This window comes from Carassius carassius, chromosome 47 (genome assembly GCF_963082965.1).
Source record: "Carassius carassius chromosome 47, fCarCar2.1, whole genome shotgun sequence".
Taxonomy (NCBI): domain Eukaryota; kingdom Metazoa; phylum Chordata; class Actinopteri; order Cypriniformes; family Cyprinidae; genus Carassius; species Carassius carassius.
In genome coordinates, this window is record NC_081801.1 from 14,412,442 (window position 1) to 14,431,490 (window position 19,049).

At 38.4% G+C, this 19,049-nt stretch overlaps 1 protein-coding gene across 1 annotated transcript in view; it reads right to left on the reverse strand.

Moving 5' to 3' along the window:
• Positions 1–6,161: 6,161 nt before the first annotated feature.
• Positions 6,162–19,049, reverse strand: part of LOC132130128 (sodium/calcium exchanger 1-like) — a 72,700-nt gene continuing 59,812 nt past the window's right edge. The window contains exons 4-8 of the mRNA XM_059541792.1: positions 15,972–16,078; positions 14,559–14,683; positions 14,093–14,192; positions 12,182–12,454; positions 6,162–10,127 (exon numbers count right to left, since the gene is read on the reverse strand). Of these exons, the coding sequence (XP_059397775.1) occupies positions 9,748–10,127; positions 12,182–12,454; positions 14,093–14,192; positions 14,559–14,683; positions 15,972–16,078 (985 nt within the window). The 3' untranslated portion in view covers positions 6,162–9,747. The remainder of the gene's footprint in view (positions 10,128–12,181; positions 12,455–14,092; positions 14,193–14,558; positions 14,684–15,971; positions 16,079–19,049) is intronic.

Consider the following 19,049-nt stretch of genomic DNA (forward strand, 5'->3'; position numbering starts at 1 on the left):
TAGAGGCCCCGTCGGGTACTCAAGGAGGTGTAGAGGGGGGTAGAGCCCGCTTGGAGGCCAGGGTCAGTCTAGCTCCGGAAGTGGAAGAATCCACTGGCCAGCCTTTAGTGGGAGGACATGGCGCTGACCCTCGGTTAGAGTTGGAGCTTATAGCTTCGGGGCCGTCCGCTTCATTAGGGGATGCCCCAAGAAGAACTGGCCGTGTTGGGGCAGGTCAGCACTCCAATCGGCACCACTTGCCGCGAGCGGCAGGAAGTGAAGTCCATCAGATTTCTGCCAGTTCTGGTTTGGACCTGGCCTGGTTCAGACCGTGGGACCAGTAGTTTTTTTTTCTAATCGTCGGGACTACGATGACTAATGGGGGGGTAGATTGTGGTGATGTTATCAGCCATCACGGGGTTAATTCCCAAATATGGCGTTTCCGCTAGGATAAAAGGAGATGCGACGGACATCTGGGTGAGCGTTTATTCCGTTTCTGGGAAGTGACGTCACTTTCGGGGCGCCGGTTTCGGTTCAGGAGGTAAGGGCTTTTTGCGTCTAACGCATCTTGAATGTTAGGATCAGGAAGGGTGATTTTGGGACTCGTTTACCTTGCAGTGCGGCAGAGGAGACTAGCAGACACGAGAGGCAAACAGATATCACTACGAGTTTTTCTTTATTAGCACGTTATTGAGTGCATCGAGCACCGCGAGTCATTTACCACAGGTATGTGATATTCTCTTATGCCTAAGCTAACGATTAAAGTGGGAGGATCATCTCCTTAACTTAATGTTATATTTTAACAGCGATACAAGCGTGGAGGTGTTGCAGCAGGCTTGGCAGACCTTGAAGACTGGCAGACGCTGTCGGCTCGCTACTTACTGACTGTTTATCTATGTGTGATACTAAACGACCCTGGAGTGGATGGGGTGGCGTTTCACGTATAAATTACCGTGTTCGCCCTCATTTCCGTCTCTTGCTCCAACTGTCTACTACTATCTGAGACGCTGTATTCTATTTCAACAGTGTGACTGCTTCCATCCGGTTGCGGACTGTATTCAAGCCGATCGAAGCACGCGTCGGATATTTCTAAAATCGATCCTTAATGTGACAGTATTCCTCGACTGTTGAACTGAGGTTGGGGGGAAATAATTGCACACTGACAAATTCTCTACGTCACCCTTGTATTTATTTAGTTTATATATGGGTGTTTAATCCGAATTCTGCATTCATTATTGTGTGATGAACTGATTTACTGTTTGTGACATTGTCGTTCATTTCTCTGTCAGGAAGTTTGTGGGGTGGTCTAGAATCTCCCGCTAACGTGCTGAGCACTGTCATTATAGAGAAACTGGCCTGTTTGGCCGTGCGTGTGATTTTTATATGCTTCTTTGACAACCTTGATGTGAGAGTGCATGTTTCGTGTATCGTTTTTGTATTGAATATTCTTTTGTCTTTTCCCTTCAGAATCTGGGGCCATCCGTGGTTCCTGAAGTCTTCTGGGTGTGGTGGTGGTTTGATTGACAGTCTGCAGTGTTCACAGTGAGTGTAGTGTTGTGAGAGAGCACGAGTGGTTGCAGTGTTGATCCGATAGCCAGGACAAATTCCCCAGGTTCTGAAGTGGGGTGTGTGTAATGTGACGTGTCTGGTTTTAAGATTCTTTATTAAAAAGTGTGTTAAGTAAATTATGCTTTTTCAATAAACTGTTTGTACTTTCACCATTGTCTGGTATCTGACTCAGCCATTGCGTACCTGTGTGCTTTATGTACTCAAACTATTTCTGGGTTCCCGGATTACATCTGGGTGGCGTAGTCGGAATTCACCTAAAGTCTCAAACTGCCACAATAAGAAAAATGCTCTTAAAATATTATTATTATTATTATTTTATATATATTTTTTGCCCATGAGATACCATAACATGATTAGCTATTAGTTCATTAATCTAACGTTCTGCCAGTTTTCACTTGTGATATAACACTGATAAGAATTACATTTGTATTTAGTGTGAAGTATGCAGATGGATTTTTGGCGGGAGCTGTTGCCATGGTGAATCATAATATCGGCGCTCCATTGATAATGGCTTTTTATTGTTGTGGCACGCACTTAACTCAGAGTCAGTCAATGTAGCGTTGATTAAACCAACTCATTTCAGCTGTTCTGTAACCGAAAACCCAGAGTTTCCCATCTCAGGGTAAGTCAACTCTGAGTTCAAGTTTAAACTCAGAGTTGGTTGAACCTCCTTAGTGAAACAGGCCCCAGATGAAGCAATCTTTAACAGACATCTTGCAGACGTACCTGTGCTATCTGGGAAAGGTATTTCTTAAAAAGGTTAAGGGGTGTAACTGGTGTTCAGGACAAATTTGTCCTGTCAATTGGCCATCTACTCGTATTGACTGTAACAGTTCCTATCCTCTCCACTGATATGTGGTGTATGACAGATTTTCTTCCAGGTAGAAGAGATTACTCCACTCTCACTGTAAAGTGCTTTGAGTGTGACAAAAGCACTATATAAATGTATCATTACTCACTTTGGTGACACACTCCAAGCAACATAAATACACTTTCAAAGAGACACAATTGTTTGCAATGAGATGGAACAACCACCGCAAAATGATGCTCCGCTTCTCACTGTATTCTAATATTAGAAAGTTCAGAAAGCCTACAGTGTTAGTTTGCACTAAGAGTGAATCATTCTCATCCTGCAGTGATACTTGATGACTAACTTGCCTGAGCTTAGTGATTCATGAGACAAGCATCCCATCTCTCTCTCTCCTCCCACTCCCTGTATTCCATTTCTTCATCGTTGTAATTCAAACCATTTGCGACTCTCTTTCTGTGACATTCAGGCAACCTGGCAGACACAAAGGGAACAATATACATGTAATTACAGATTCAGAATATGTAGGAATGTGTATTTTTTTATTACTAGAAAGAGTTTTTCTATTTTACTGCAAATGCGATGTTGTGCTTAATTAGGGAAATTGTTTATCTGCTGGTTAGATGTCAAGGTTTTTGATGATTTAGACATTTCACATTAGGCTGTAAGCTGCGAATTAGCAGTTGTTGCGCCTTCGCAACAATATATAAATGTAGTTTAGTTACAATCCTGGTGTTTGTACTTACCTGTGGCCCTGCCACCAATCAAACCGAGCTTGCCAAAGTCAAATCTGGCTGTAAGATACAACATGACGGCTGTGTTTGGCCAGAGTTGAATCCATTTCCAGTAACAACTGTGGGTGAGTTCTGAAGCACGATGTGAGCTGACCCCGCTTCAGCCCCGTCTCTCGCCACGGCCGCTGTGATTGATGGCACTAAATTGCCACTGTAATGTTTGTCACTGCAGCTGTGTCTTTTTTTGTCTCCCCAGTGATCTGAAAATAGAGCTGTGGATTGCTAAGACAGACTGTCGCTGAATAAAATGAAAATCTGATTCTTCATTGATCAAGAAGATTCTTGTTCTCCGAATTTTTAATTAAGGTGATAATCATTCAGTATCATCACTTGTGGTGGGGTTTGAAAGTGCTTTGCACCTGCTATCAGTGTGAATGTCTTGTCAAATTCAATAGCATTATTTTTTAGCACAATGGCGCACATCCAGACACATACAAAACAGTTCAGATGGTGTGAGTGAGGATCTACTCAAAAAAGGAAGCAAAGTTGGAAAGAGAAAGAAAGGAGAAAGAATTTAAGCTTCTCATTTGACCATCAAAATGTGCTTAAAAAGTTCAGAAGGGGTCCAAGGATCTCAAGTGAAGAGTGACAGCATTGTTATGAGGGAAATGTGCTTCAGTTCAAATGCATTATTGAACATTGGCCTTCGCTTTTGCTAGCTATTTCTAGTTTCCAATAAATATCAAGGTTTCTCTTTTTATTGCCTTTTTTCCTCTTAAATTTCCTCACTGTATAAAACACTAGCTCTCTGCAATGTCCAGGAAAATGTAAATGTCATAAATCTTAAATAAATAAATAAAAATCATATACACTAGACATTGTTGACATTCACTTTCATTTGCCATTTCACCAGACAGTCGAGGCATCTTGTTTAAAAATGTAATTTAGACAGAAGGTGAATTTTCATTTCATGCGCACTTTAAAGTTAATACAATACAAAAGTTAAATTAGCAAATCAATTAGTACAATTATAAATTCTCCTGATGGCTGTGATTTTTTACAGTTGAAGAAAATGTCTCTCATTGTGGTCTGTTTTTAGAAGAATCTCATCTGCAATAGTACATTTGCTGCACTTCACAGATGCTTATCAGAATGGTTCTTCCTAAACAATAATAAATGAGAGCATGTTAGATTAATTTTACATCTCATATTCTTACTAGCTGAGATATCTGTAGCTCCTCAAATAAACAGACTTTTTAAAAAGCGTATTTGCCTCCTTTCTTCCCGTGAGGGTTTCTGTTGTGTTGTGTTGCTCTGTTCTTGTAATTTACATTCTCCACTCCACAGTATTTCCTCTCCCATGTCTTCCTTCTTCCTTTCTTTTCCTCTAATGACTATTTTGTAGTACTGCGCTGTTCACTGGTCTGCAGGGGGATGGGACAGAGTCAGGAGCCATCTGTCAAACATTCTGGAGAACGCAGGAGCTTGAAAAGAAAATCACCATTTAAGCATAGATTCATTAAGCGGGTCATGATGACGAATCAAAATTTTACTTGATCGTTTGAGATAAAAGTTTTTTGAATTATAAAAACAAAAAACAAAAAACTTGAGAACCTTGAGAAATGAATATGACTCTTTTAAAACTTCAAAGATGTTTAATTTACGCACCCTTATGTTGTTCCAAAACGGAAAACTTACTCTCTTCTGTGGACAGCATACAAAATTTTTGGGGTTCCAATGACTATAATTATATGGACAAAAAGCACTTAAAATTTTCTTTAAAATATCTAAACACAACCTATAAGATACCTCTAAATGCTCATTCTGTACATTACATTGCAGTTGGATTATGCTAATTGACTCTTCGCAAAGACCCGCCCCCTTAGTTACTGTTGCTAAGACAAGCAATGGCGCTCTCACGCCACACATGATGTTCTCCCGCAGTGAAAAATACATCAGAAGGGAAACTGATGATGCACCGACAGACAAGACAAATCTGGCTACTTTTGGTATGAAACAAAGCCTTCGCTTTCAAATTTAGTCTTTTTTTTAAGAAATTCAAACAATAAAAACTGTTTTGTGGCTATTTTTAATGTGTCGTGACAGATCGCGGTAGTGCCTCAGTTCAAGCAGCATGTGAACCGATCATCTCTTCCTCTATACTAGTTATAGCACAAAATAAACATGAATGAACATCAGAAGGTATCTTGTTTCAACCCGCGGAAAGATGTCAATACACATACTGTAATTTAACCATAAATCTACCCTCCTGTCTGGTCTGTTTGTCAGACAAAACAGCAGATTCTATGTTATGATTGGTCAGATCACCTGTCAATCAAACTCCAAGCAAAGGGTCAATTACCTTGAACTTTACAGTTTGATATGAAGAAACAATGGACAATAGATTAACAGAGGTGATTTGTTTTCTTTTGTCATGCTTGAGAGAAATAAATCCTTTATAATAAAGAAAGAAATAGTCTGTTAGTAATATACAATTCCAACTTTAATGTACTGAAGAATAAATTAAATATGAAACAAAGTTTTACACATTACAAACAGAGACTCATTCTTCATCTTTTGTCAAAATACTGCAGTTTCCCTCTACATATTTAATGAGTACACAAAAAAACCCCCATAAATTATGTGTTGTTGTTATTGTTGTTGTTAAGATGATGATAAAGTACTCTATGCAGCACTTGTTTTGTTTTTACCTAAAATATACATTTATCTCAGTACAGAACATATCTCAAGACAACAATAGTGTCATATAACTAAAAAAGAAAAAGTCTTTTTAAACGGTGCTTTATCAAATAGCTATACATACAAAACCAAACTCAATTAATTTCTTTTGTAAATATTTCAATGTTTGTGATTAAAGAGAAATGCAATATTAGAAGACGAATGCACACACACTCAAAAGACATGATTTAAGATTGAAGTATCACAAGAGAGCACACGTGACACCAGGACTCTCACACGACACAAGCACTCTGACATACAAGAATAATATGAGCATGTCATGGCGGACTATGAATATAGTCAGATATTCAAGGTCATTTTGTTTATGCGAGGGTGTTTTGGGTAAGTCAAGACTGATTCAAGATCAAATAACAGTAAATGAGTGTGGAAATGCATTTAAAGGCACAGTTCGCCCAACAATGAACAATTTGAGTGTGTTTCTATGCACATCTACTGTTATTTGATCATAAATCAGTCACAAAGATTTAATCCACAAGGTCCTTCCATACACATAAACAGATTTTCTAGCATGATATGGTCTAATATGGTATTCAAGGTTATATGCTGGCTACTGAGCATTTCATAGAGATTCACCAGCATAAAAATTTGTAGTTGTTTTTTTTTTTTTTTTTTATGCAACTATGATTGGTATTTTTGAATATGTTTACCTCAGGGAGATTAGTCACTGCTCTGCTCTCAACAAAGCAAAAGCTTATATTAATATAATACAAAACTCTCTAGGGGGCAACTTAAGGTTCTTAACTAAGGATTGTCCTTGAATTAGGGTGGAACTTTTAAGTTCATTAACCATGTGTGGCCAGATATTAGGAGAAAGATGAGAGTGACCTTATAAAGTAATTACAGTCCAACAGATACCCCTCCACCCACCCTTAAGCACTGACACCAGACAACATAATGACAGAAAGACAATGACTCTTTTAAGACGTCGCCTAGCAACAAGAAGCACTAAAAATACATCACTCAGTGCTTTTTTTTTAATCTGGTATCATTGGAATGTATAAAAACACATATGCCTGTATAAATGCGGACTGTATGTACATCTGTTTCGCCCACTTTCCACGTCACACATTGTGTAAGAAAGTGAGCAGAGCAGTTACAACATTTCCATAGATGGCTGACTGTGGCTTTTGTTGAACCTCTATGTTTTATCATTCAAGAAAATGGAGGGCTGTAGCAGTCGTCATAAAATGGTGCATTTGGCCATTGGCGTCATTATAAATCAGGTAATGGGACTATGTGTTCCCTCTTACCATTTTTTCAGAACGCTCTTTAAAATGACGCACTTTAAAGTTTGAAGCACTGGTCTGCTGGGGTCCATAATAGCGAGCAACACCAGAATTTCCTTCTGCTAAAACTTTTAATTTCCTATATCATGTGTCCCAGGTTGGGCCTAGCAGATGGCTGATAGCTGGAAAAAATGGGGACACATTACGTCCTTGTAAACAATTATGTAATATCTGCAACCTGAAACCCATAATCACTGCATCACTTAGTAAAGAGAAGTATGGGATAGAGAGCTGGGCTGACTAAACTAGTTTGACTTTTGGCTAACTGGAAATGAACCAAGTCTTATTAGTTAAGGAGCAGATGGAGAACACTGATTAAAGAGAGCAAACTGAAACTGAACTGGAATTTAATCCATTAGCCATTAACCACGCACATAAACGCAAATTAGGTGGCTTCGATGCTATCAGGAGAGGTAAGCACTTGGATAATTAGATATGGCTCTGGATTAATGTGGCGAAAGTGATGGGATCACATTTCACGGGTAAAATATTCACGTTTTGAAGCGTGAATGAAATTCATAACTAGGTGACAAACCTACAGTATGGCCAGGACACATTGTACTGTTGATGTCAAGGCACCCATGTTGTGTTCACACACAACCACATGACTCAATGACGCTAAGCCTTCAGTAGTGAATAGAGCTAAAAGCTTGACACAGTGAAGCTGTGGAAAATGTCTTGGTTTGACCGGAGAAACGAATGCACCACATGTAAACTGCAGCCATTTGTAAATTCATGGATGTTGGGAGAAGATCCAGAAGCTCACATGATAAGAGCCTGAAACTCCTGAGCGTGGCAGTGACAGAAACAAAATTCACTGTGCTTGAGTGTTGGACACGTTCACTTTCAGACACTCATAGTCAGATAAAAAGACTTTGAACACTGTTCGACAAATTGGCACATACAACACTCATATGTTCATCAAATCTGTTGCACTCGCCCATTCAAATACATGCTCTCACACACAAACAGTGTACAATATTTCCCACATAATACATAGTTCATAATAATAAATATCAATAAATATCACATGAATAAACAACAACACCTTGGTTCTTATGTCACTGTCACTGTTAAACTATTTCTTTTGGTCTCTGTTCAACTTCTATCACTAATGTTGTTTCATGCAAATTGTGTATCTCTTCAGGTTTTGTTAAGTTTCAACAAAATTAACAAAAAAATATTTCCTTCTTACATTCCTACTATTGACTTCATAATTAACTTTCATTAGCATAGTAAAAATAAATAAATAAATTATAAAAATTTCACAAGAGTATTTAAAAAGTTACAACACCAGCAAATAGTAGATGTGAAGAGGGTGTGGTATGTTGTGTCGAGGGCGGGGTTCATATATAAAGAAGGTGTATATAGATAATATTTGCGCAGAGCCACATATAAAGAAGTTGTGGCATATGTAGAATGAGAATTGAAGAAGGTGTGGTGTAGGTAGTGATGGTGTTGGATCAGAGGTGAAAATGTGTGCTATAGATAATGTAGGGGTGGGGTCAGTGATGGAGGAGGTGTGGCACAGGAAGTGTCTTGGGTGGGGTCAGAAGTGAAGAGAAGTTTGTTGTGTTGGGAACTGAAGTCATATGTATATAAGGTCTGGTAATATTGGGGTGGGCCAGAGATTAAAAAGGTGTAATGTATATGGAGTGTAATGGGTGGAGTCAGAAGTGAAGAACGTAAGGTTTAAATAGTGATGGGGCAGTATCAGGAGTGATAAAGGTATTTATGTAATGTTGGGGCCGAAGTTATTGGTCAAAAATGTGGTATAAGTAGTGTTGATCAGGGTCTGTGATGACACTGAGTTGAGGTTAATATTGAGAAAGTTGTTGAATCATTATTGAGGGTGAGGTCAGAATTGAAGAAGATCTGGCGTAGGTAGCACTGGGGGCATGTTCAGAGCTGATGAAGATGTTAGAGTAGAATTTGGCCAAGGTTATTGGTAAAGGAGTCAGGTTATATTTGGGGCGTTGTCAGTTAGAGAAGCTCAGCCCCCAAAGGTTCACTTGAGCTGAAATTATAGTTGTGGAAAATGAACAGCGCTAGTGTGGTATGAATGTCTTCAGGGAGTTGTAGTAACAGGCAAGAGAACACAGATGAAACAGAGTGTTCATGTCTTGTGGGTAGGTAGAGGCTTGAAGCATGCCCAAATCTCTGCAGTGGGAATATGAGTCTGTTGACAGCGATTTGGATGGAAGAGAGAATGATAGAAGAGGGATTTCTGAGAGAACATCGAAGTGAGGTATAAAGGACCATCCTTGAAAAAAACAGCAGTAAAGCAAGAAAAATGCTGAAGGGGGTCTCAGGAGATAATTCTGGAGGGTGCTGCTGTGTCTAAATATCCAGGTGGTGGCAGACACCATGTAAGAGAGATCCATCTATAAAGAGAAGCTGTGCATGACTGAGCCTCTATCATCCACCACTGACACTCATCTAGATATCCACGTCAGTGTTAGCGAAAGGATGCGAGTTCAATTTCAACAACGATAATAATCAGTAAGAACAGATGTAAACACTTATTTTAGACTTCTCATATAGACAGAAGCAAAGAGGAAGAATGATGGGAGGTTTTACAGCAAAGAGTACATCTCTCTTATGAACTTTCTCAGAAGCCAGGCACGTAGCAGTAAGCCTCCAGCGATGACAGCATGATGTAGATGAGCCACAGGATGAGGAAGAGGACCACGGTGAGCAGCTTGGCGGTTCGTGGGCCCCCCAGCTCGCCCCCAGACACAGAGGGCCGGCGGCGGTACAGTAGTGTCACAACACACACCAGAGCCATGATGGTGAAGAGGGTGACAGAAAACGCCAGCGACCCCGGCGGGACCAGGAATTTTTTGCCCTGACTGTTCCAGTATACAGAAGCGATGGTCCACGCCACTCCGATTCCCAGGAAGACATTAACTGCATTACTACCTGTCACATTTCCAATTGATGCATCGGCGTATTGGTCCTGGATGGCTGCCACCTTGCTGGCAAAGGTATCTGCAGATGGCAAAAGAAAAGAAAGAGAAAAAGAAAGTTGAAAGGTGAGAACTGAAAGAGCTTTGAAAGACATTGCTCATAGCTCAGGACAGTGTTTCCCAAACCGGTTCCTGGAAGCACACCAACAGTACACATTTCGAAGTCTTCCTGATTTAACACACCTGATTCAGCGCATGAGTAGAGACCTGAAATGGATGGGTCAGATAAGGGAGACCTCCAAAATATGCCTCCAATAACAAGGGTTGGGAAACACAAGACAGAATTGAGGTCCCAATTTTGTTAAATTCAGATTATAAACATTGTCTCAGATGTTTCTTCTAAAAGTCTATATGTACGGTGGCTGAGAGAACTCAACATGTAAATAGGAAAAACACTAGCAAAATAAAAAAACTTCTTTTGACAACATATAATACAATGATAATACTCACAACGCGACCAAATACAGAAATGAGCTGCAAATATGCAGAGACCACATAGGAAATGTTTAAGGGAACCACAACAAGGGACAAGCCTGGCCTTCTGTTTATTTTAACATCTTAATCAAATTATTCCATAGCTTTTTGGGATATTATTAGCCTAAATAAACTGATGAAATACATAATTACTGTAACTGTGAAACGATATGTAAGCTGGCTAACTTACTTCTACAACTTACCTTACAAAAATTAACCATGGTTTTACTATTAAAAAAAAAACATGGTTACTGTAGTATATGGACAGTGAGAAAGTCCATATGAGAAAGAAAAGCAGGAACAAATGAGATAAAAGTTGACAAACAATAAAGAATATGGATAAAATGGATGTTGTTAGTAACTCGTCTTGGAAGAACTTGATGAGAAATTATTAAGTTTAAGTTGTGATTGCAGACTTGCAGACAGTTTGTGATCAAATTTTCTACTGTGATCTCTTGTGAATCTCTAGATGAGACAAATATGAGATTACAACTGTCTTTTCTCGGAAGAAATTTCTGGCAGTAAGGATGGGTGACAGACAGGTTAAAACAATAAACCAGAAAAAATTAAGTAAATTGTGTTTTATTTCAGTTATAAATCAATTATAATGACAAGAAAACATTCTTTTGAATGCACACAAAAATATCACAGTCCAACTAGTGTAGTTTGAATTATTAAAAAAAAACAAATTAGACTTGTGAACTGATTCTTTTAATTAATCATTCAGATGACTCTGGGACTTATCAGTTTGAGTCAGTTTGATGAATGCTTTGCTAAATGAACAGAATCTATCAGATTGGTTAGTGAATCGACATGTATTAGGTGAAGTACCTCCAAAAAAGATTTGGATGGGCAGAAACAGATTTGGGAAAATGTTGTTTCTTATGACTGTAAGTTAATTTAAATGAAATTAAATTAAGTTAAATGAATGCATTTAGCAGACGCTTTTATCCAAAGCGACTTACAGTGCATTCAGGCTATCAATTTTTACCCATCATGTGTTTACACTTAAATTACAATATACACATTATAAACGGCACATTATAAATATATATCCATATAAAAATTATAAGAACTATTGTAATATAAATTTGTAATTGTATATCACCCACCTCTAACTGAGCAGACAGAAATGTAAGCACAATTTGCCCTCTGTTTAATCTCACTGCTATCTTGAAGAAACAACAGAGATATAAAAGAGATCTAATTTCTCAGATTCATCTTTTGAAGTGGATTTTTTCATTATGTGTGTTGGAGCTTGAGGATGGTTTGACATACAGTGCTTGAGAATCAGTCCATTAACTCTAGTGCAGCTAATGCCAAACACACAGATCTCTTGCAAATCATGGGCTGCTAAATAGTCCACATCATTAAACCACACAAAAGCTGACTGGGGCCATTATGTAACGATGAATTAGAAAAGATGTTGAAAGCAGTTGCAACATTTCAACAGTACAGTACATCAATATTTGACAGAATACTTTATTTGAATTGGTTAATCATGGTATATGGGGTTTATTTTACGATAATGACTGGATGACTGTATTATCCTTTACTAATCAGCTACATGCTATGGCATCTAATACACAAGTAAACACTCACCAGGCACTGACGTGCCCAAAGCCACAAACACCACAGCTGTGACAGTGTCCTTCAGGCCTACTGTACAACCAAAGTGAGAGGCCAAATCTCCAGTGACAGCGGTCAGGACCCCGATGAGTGTGATGGAGACGATGAAGCAGGCCCAGCCATTCCAGTACTCTGTGGGTGGAACGAAGGCAAAAAGAACCTTCCAGAAAACTGTCAGGAAGTGCATGATGTAATCAAAGCACGAGGGTAAGCGCTCCTCCCCGCTCTCCTCCTCATCATCGTCACCTGAGGAGGTAAACAAAAGGAACGGTATATAGTAAGGTTTGCTTGATTATGACAAAATGAGATTGTCACTGCAAAATGGAATGTGCCACAATCGTCATTTTATCTCAATTTTCTTGTTTTCATAATCGTTGGAAGCCAAAAACATATTTGAAAATAAGATTTGATTAATTGTCCAGCCCTAGTATACAGTTTGCAGTAAGGTATAGTAATTAGGAACAAAACATTCAGTTCAAATGAATTCAGTTAAAGGGTTCATATGATGCGATTTCAAGTTTTCCTTTCTTTTTGGAGTGTTACAAGCTGTTTGTGAATAGATAAGATCCCCAAAGTTGCAAAGACTAAAGTCTCAAATCCAAAGAGATATTCTTTATAAAAGTTGAATCAACCACGCCCTCCTAAAATGCCTCTTTTAAACACATTTGCATAACACCGCCTAAATGTTAAAGCAAAGAAAGGCAGCATAACTTTTATTCTCGCTGTAGTATTGTTGTTGCCGTCGCTGCCATGTTGTGAAGATGCTGTGTTACAATGTGAAAGGGAAACTACTTCATTTGGCCTTCCCAAAGAGGACACGATTAGAAATCAGTGTTTAAGTTGTATTTACAGCACTTTTCAAGAACAATTCAACCCAAATATTTAGATGTGTGCAACCCATTTTATGGAGGATGAGCAGTTTCCTGGGAGAGTAGCCTACAATGCTGGTGTTTTGACAAATAATGCTGACTCACAGTCTGTAAGTACGTTTTCATATTTAAAGGATTTGCCACTGAAAATTGAAACGCGAGTTTTGAGCAGTGTAGAGTATTGCTTGTTTGTCGTTTTCCGATTACAAATGCCTGCATGGTTTTATGTTTATGTTTGCAATGCAACACAACGTGTAAAATCACAGTATAAGTCATTATAATCAGTAATTATGTCCCCACTGGATGCCTCGTTTGTAATGGGTTTTATTGGTTTTGTCTGATTATTCGTCGCTCGGCACATGGCATCACAGTATGTTAAAGGGCGTAAAATTTCCATCACACACATAAGGTATTCGGCCAATCACAACGCATAACTGGCCAATCAGAGCACACCTCGCTTTTCAGAACGATGAGCTTCAGAAAAAAATGTACGCGTTTCAGAAGGCAGGGCATAAAGAAGCAACAATAATGTACAGTATGTTGAAAATAATGTGTTTTTTGAACCTTATACCACATAAACACATTTCATTACACCAAATACACAAAATAATGTTATTTTTAGCAACATCGAATGACCCCTTTAAATAAATTCACTTTAATTAAATAATTTCAGGTTTTGAAGAAAAATTCGACTTACTGCACAAAATCTAGCAAAATTGATAGTAAACTTCACAAATAATTACAAAGACACAGCAAATAAAACACTAAATTAAATAAAAACTTTTTTTAAGTAGGATTTTTTAAGAGCATAAATTAAACATCTCCTTGGCTGGGACTGTCACATCACACAGAAGATTCACATTCAGTGTGGACAGACAAACCGGTTGTTGCTGGAAACCTGACACATCTTGCCTTTTCAAATGGTTTTATACCATTTTTGATTGAATTTGAATCAGTTGTGTGGTCCACATCTATTTGAGCATGTATTAAGACAGTTTGGCAGAGAGACACTGACCTGCACTGACAGTGACAGCGCTAACAAACTGTTCTCTCCAGCTACTGCTGCCCACCACCAGCGCCAGGTTAGTCTTCTTTATGAGCTTGTCGACGGTATTCTAAAAAAAACACACAAATACATATATAAACAAATCAAACCTAAACCCACACAACCGTGTCCTCGTAGTAGACAAGATTTAATATGACTCTGTCGCGTAACCCAGAGAGGTCTCAGCTAAACTGATTTCAGTGAGGCAGTGGGCGTCGATGCACAACCCTGTCAGAATTTCATTTTCTCCAATGTCATCCTGTCCTAGCCGTTTCCTTGTTTGCATTTAGAGCGCTGCGGATAATCTTTGAGGGAGTAACAAAGTATTTCTACCTCAAATAGTTTTTAGATCGCTGTGTTACCTGACCCCAGTGACCTCCAGTATTGAGACTGTCACCATGGGAACAAGGAGGTGAGGATTCAGACAGAACCTTACCTTAAACTCGTACGATTCCTCTATCACCACCTCCAGTTTGGTATGCTCCCCCAGACTTGGGCACCCCATCTTGGCCACCTCCTCTTCCTCTGCCCCCACCACTGGTTTGTTATCATTGGAGTCTCCTGTCAGAGGAAGACGCATTGAAAATCTGCTGAGCCATAGAGTATAGAGAACAGTACAACTCAGTTTACAAGGAAATTCACTAAGAATGAATTGTGCCTACTGGTAGCAATGTTTATTTGCATGCACAGTCTACGCTCATTGTTGCGCCCAATTCATTAAAGGAATTTTCCAAATCAAGTAACTGAAAATGCAGCCAAAAATGTGTGTTGAACACAATTTGCATGAACATTTTCTATCTTGCCGGCCGTTTGAGTTCTAGTTTGAAGAGGATGCAGCTGACTACAGCAATCTGGCAGACTTTGTTGTGACTCTGTAGCATGTTTCCAAAAAATAAATCATTAGCTTTTATATTTTCATTGTACTAAAGCCAAAGCAAAGTGTATGTTGTATGTTGTATGTTGAATGGGAGAAGGCAGAATTTTTTGCCCCAAAAACCTATATTAGGTCAGACTATCCTTTATTTCTGACTGTTATAAATTGGGCTTTCACTCAGTGTTATTTTAGTATTATTTGTTATACAGGACATCAATTTATTTTATTTCAGATTATTTCAATTAATGAAAACTATTTTAATAGGTTTAACAAACACCTTTGCTTTCAACATTTTCCACAGACCCTCTAGAACATTTCTGTGGCCCCCAGGGGTCCCTAGAATGCAATGTGAAAACCCCTGAACTAGACTGTGAATGTTTAGGGAACAAGAAGGAAATTTTTGTTTCAGGTTTCCGAAATACCACAGATAAATGCATCCCAGCTGTTCAGTGAATTCATCCCTTTGTGTTGATCATAATCCACTGTAATGTATCATATGCTATAATAGCACTACACATAAGGAGGAAATAAACATCATCTCTTTGTGTGTCCTAGAAAAGCATTGAAGAGAGAGACTGAAAGATAGAAATCATCAAAAAATGCTTATGTTAATGGCATCAACATTCTTAATTGGATTCTGTAACAGTATGGCAATTTGAAGAGCATGGGGATGAACATTACAGTAGAGCAGTTAGTACATAATTAATGTGCAGAAATTGCCTAGAGATATTGCTTCAACATGGCTGCTTGCACTGCGACCAACTACTGCCTTCCCCATTATAAGACATCCAATGACTCCCATTAATTGCTCCATTTACACAAAGAAATCTTTCTATCAAATCTGTTTCTGAATTATTTACGGATAAATGTGGAAGCTATTAATACAATATTAAAAAGAGACCCCAATCTGTATTCGAATACAAAGCCATAGAGACCTGCAGATGGAGCATGGATGTCTCTTAGAGATCCACTGACCGTGTTTCTGCCCGATCTCCAGGAGCACCGGCTCTCCCAGGTGGATGGTGAAGGTTTTGTTCTTCTCGTACTCCTCATCATCAATGATCTTCACCTCCAGGATTTTCCTGTGGTGGACAAACACATCAAATTTAAATGTATCCTGAATGTATGTTATGTGGAATGTGGAAGTTGACAGTGGCAGGAAAATCTAAGTCAATCATTAAGAAGCAATGGCATAACTATGCAGCAGTAGCCAATGACAAATACTTGGAGAAAGAGCTGAGGAAAGGCTGAAACATGAGCAAAGTGGTTTTCTGGGTAAAACCATTCTAATGTAGACTGTCATCTTTAGTGAACTGCAACAATTGATGTAGGAATGTATTTTATGAATGATTAACATCAAAATTCATTCTCCTTGTTTTTATACATGAGCCCTAAGGAGTGTATGTAACATCCATAATATTCACTGAACATACAATTATAAAAGAAAAAAGGTGGGTTAATTCAGCACATCTGACTTTCCTCTTTAAAAATATTATCCAGTGGGCATTTTGAGTTCCTGTATTATCTTGAGTTGATCGCTGATTCCCTCAGAGAGGCAGAAACATGCAGCAGTTCTCTTTTTAAATAATGGGGCTGCGGTACAATGTTTTTGTGCTTAGAGAGAAGGTTAGCCATGGCTAATCACCATTTGTCATTATTAGCACACACAACACTCTGGTCGTGGCTGATAAACACAGTCTACAGAAAAGCTGTACAACAGCAAAAATGGGGGAAGAAAGAATTTAATTAATTTGCCAAAAAAGACGACGGCACTCAATAACCACAGTATATAATTACGTGGTAACATTCATTTTACCTTGTATTCCATTTTTTGCATGTTATGAATATCATTATACAATGGATAGTTTTGGTGATTAATGCTGATCGGTCATGCTGTCATGCTGAAACGTGACATAGTGATGATTATGATACAAATAAAAAACCTGTTCATTATATCACAGGTTCAACTATAATATGATCATGCGCTACTTCTACTGGAAAGATGGTGCTTTGCTAAACATTTTAATCAAAATTCGAGATCATTTTATTGTGAAACAATCATTTTCTAAATTGATAAATTCTCAAGATGTCACTAATATATCACAAAACACTCCCTGTTAGAGATTAAAACAACATTAGGCAAACATGAATCCACACATTCATCAAATGTTTGTAAAGAAATGCGATGCCTTAAATGTGTTGCCTTCCAGATTATGTGCTCTTTCACCTCTTTCATCTCAGCAATGTGCATGCAGTCTGATGCATAGCGTGAACACAATTGAATGAAGTGTGATGCACTAAAATAAATATGTTTCTGCTTTATGATCTCTATTGATGCTTTGGCTATATATGTACTGTAAAACATCTGTGTTGATAAAGACTTTTATAGTTGGAAATGATTATGCATTTAGTCCCTGTGAACATTTTGCATAACTGTGCAGATTCAGTGCAAAAACAAACAAACAATGTTTTGTGTCTTATCCAGGATATGATGCATACGGAAATAGAAGTGAACTGAAGACTCGGGTGAATGGAACATAGCTCATGAATAATGAAGAGAGAGAGAGAGAGAGAGATTTGTTGGCATGCTCAGGTACATGTGCATCTGCTGTGTAAACACAGTTTCCATTGCGGTTTTGTACTGTAATCCGTCTATTACATGTTAGCATTAATCTTCTCTTTTCCCACCTCTCTTTGCTTTGCAGCCTTCATTGGCCAGACGTGTGTGTAATTAAATTCATTAGGACTTGTTCTTTATTAATTAGCCAACCGTGCTTATCCTACACGATTGTACCACATGCTTTCAGTCCCATCCCCCCTTTAACAATTTCTCTCTTTTCACACTCTGCCTAATCTATCCATCTAAACTATGACTATATATAAACATATATCAATATATATTACACTACTGCTAATCTTTTTGATATTATTCAGCAAGGATTGATTAAACTGATCAAAAGTGACGGTAAAGAGTTCTTTCTTTTCATTCAAGTATCCTGCAAAAATGTATCACAGTTTCCACAAAAATATTAAGTAGCACAACTATTTTGACCATTGATAATAATATGAAATGTTTCTGGAGCAGCAAATCGTCATATTAGAATGATTTCTCAATGATCATGTGACACTGAAGACAAAATTCAAAATTATAGTTTAAAATATATTCAAATAGAAAACAGTTACTTTAAATTGTAACAATATTGCACAATATTGGTGAGCATAAGTGATTTTCAAAAACATTTTAAAAATCTTACAGACCCTTTTTATATTATATATAATTACTTTTTTTTTTTTGAATTTTATATATCAAATAAAATGTGGTCAGAATCCATTCACATATTTTGAATAGTAATTTGAATAATACGTCCACACTGCATTGTGGGTGCGTTAACAGCTGATATTATATTTCTTTGGCCTGGATATTGATAGAGCTGATCAGGAGATAGCAAGATCTCACTGGATGCACAAACAGCAGGATAAGGAAGGATGAGCATAACAGAACACAGCGAACATTAACAATGAAGCCAGGAGTCCACATTAGCGTCATCTCCGTGACCAGGTAGCTTAACCCCACACACCAACCGAGCCAAACGCTCCCTACCAAAGAAACAGACAGATGTGCATAAACAAAAAACTAACAAGGGACCTTAATGAGCTCTGAAACTCACACAGTTGATCACTTCCAAATCTGTCCACTTCATACTCACATGCGCACATGCTAACAAGCCTGAATATGCACACAGCAGCTCAAAAGAGCAGACACTTCATGTGCCATTCAGCAAGCACCTACCTGTAAGGGGAAAAATGTACAAATTTACATACAGCCACACACACGGTCTCAACTTACATTAACAGTGTTGGCAATAAAAAATATTCCCTCCATGCACTGGGCTCTCTCAAGCTGAAGAGGGTCTCTATGGAGCGCATGTGGGCTGTGGAGATGATCACGGGCGAGCGCAGGAGGCAGAACATTAAAAGCTTGGTTCTAAATGAGTCATTAAAAGCACCTTCGGTGGCAGGTAAGATTCTCATGCATTCACACGGTAAAGCGAG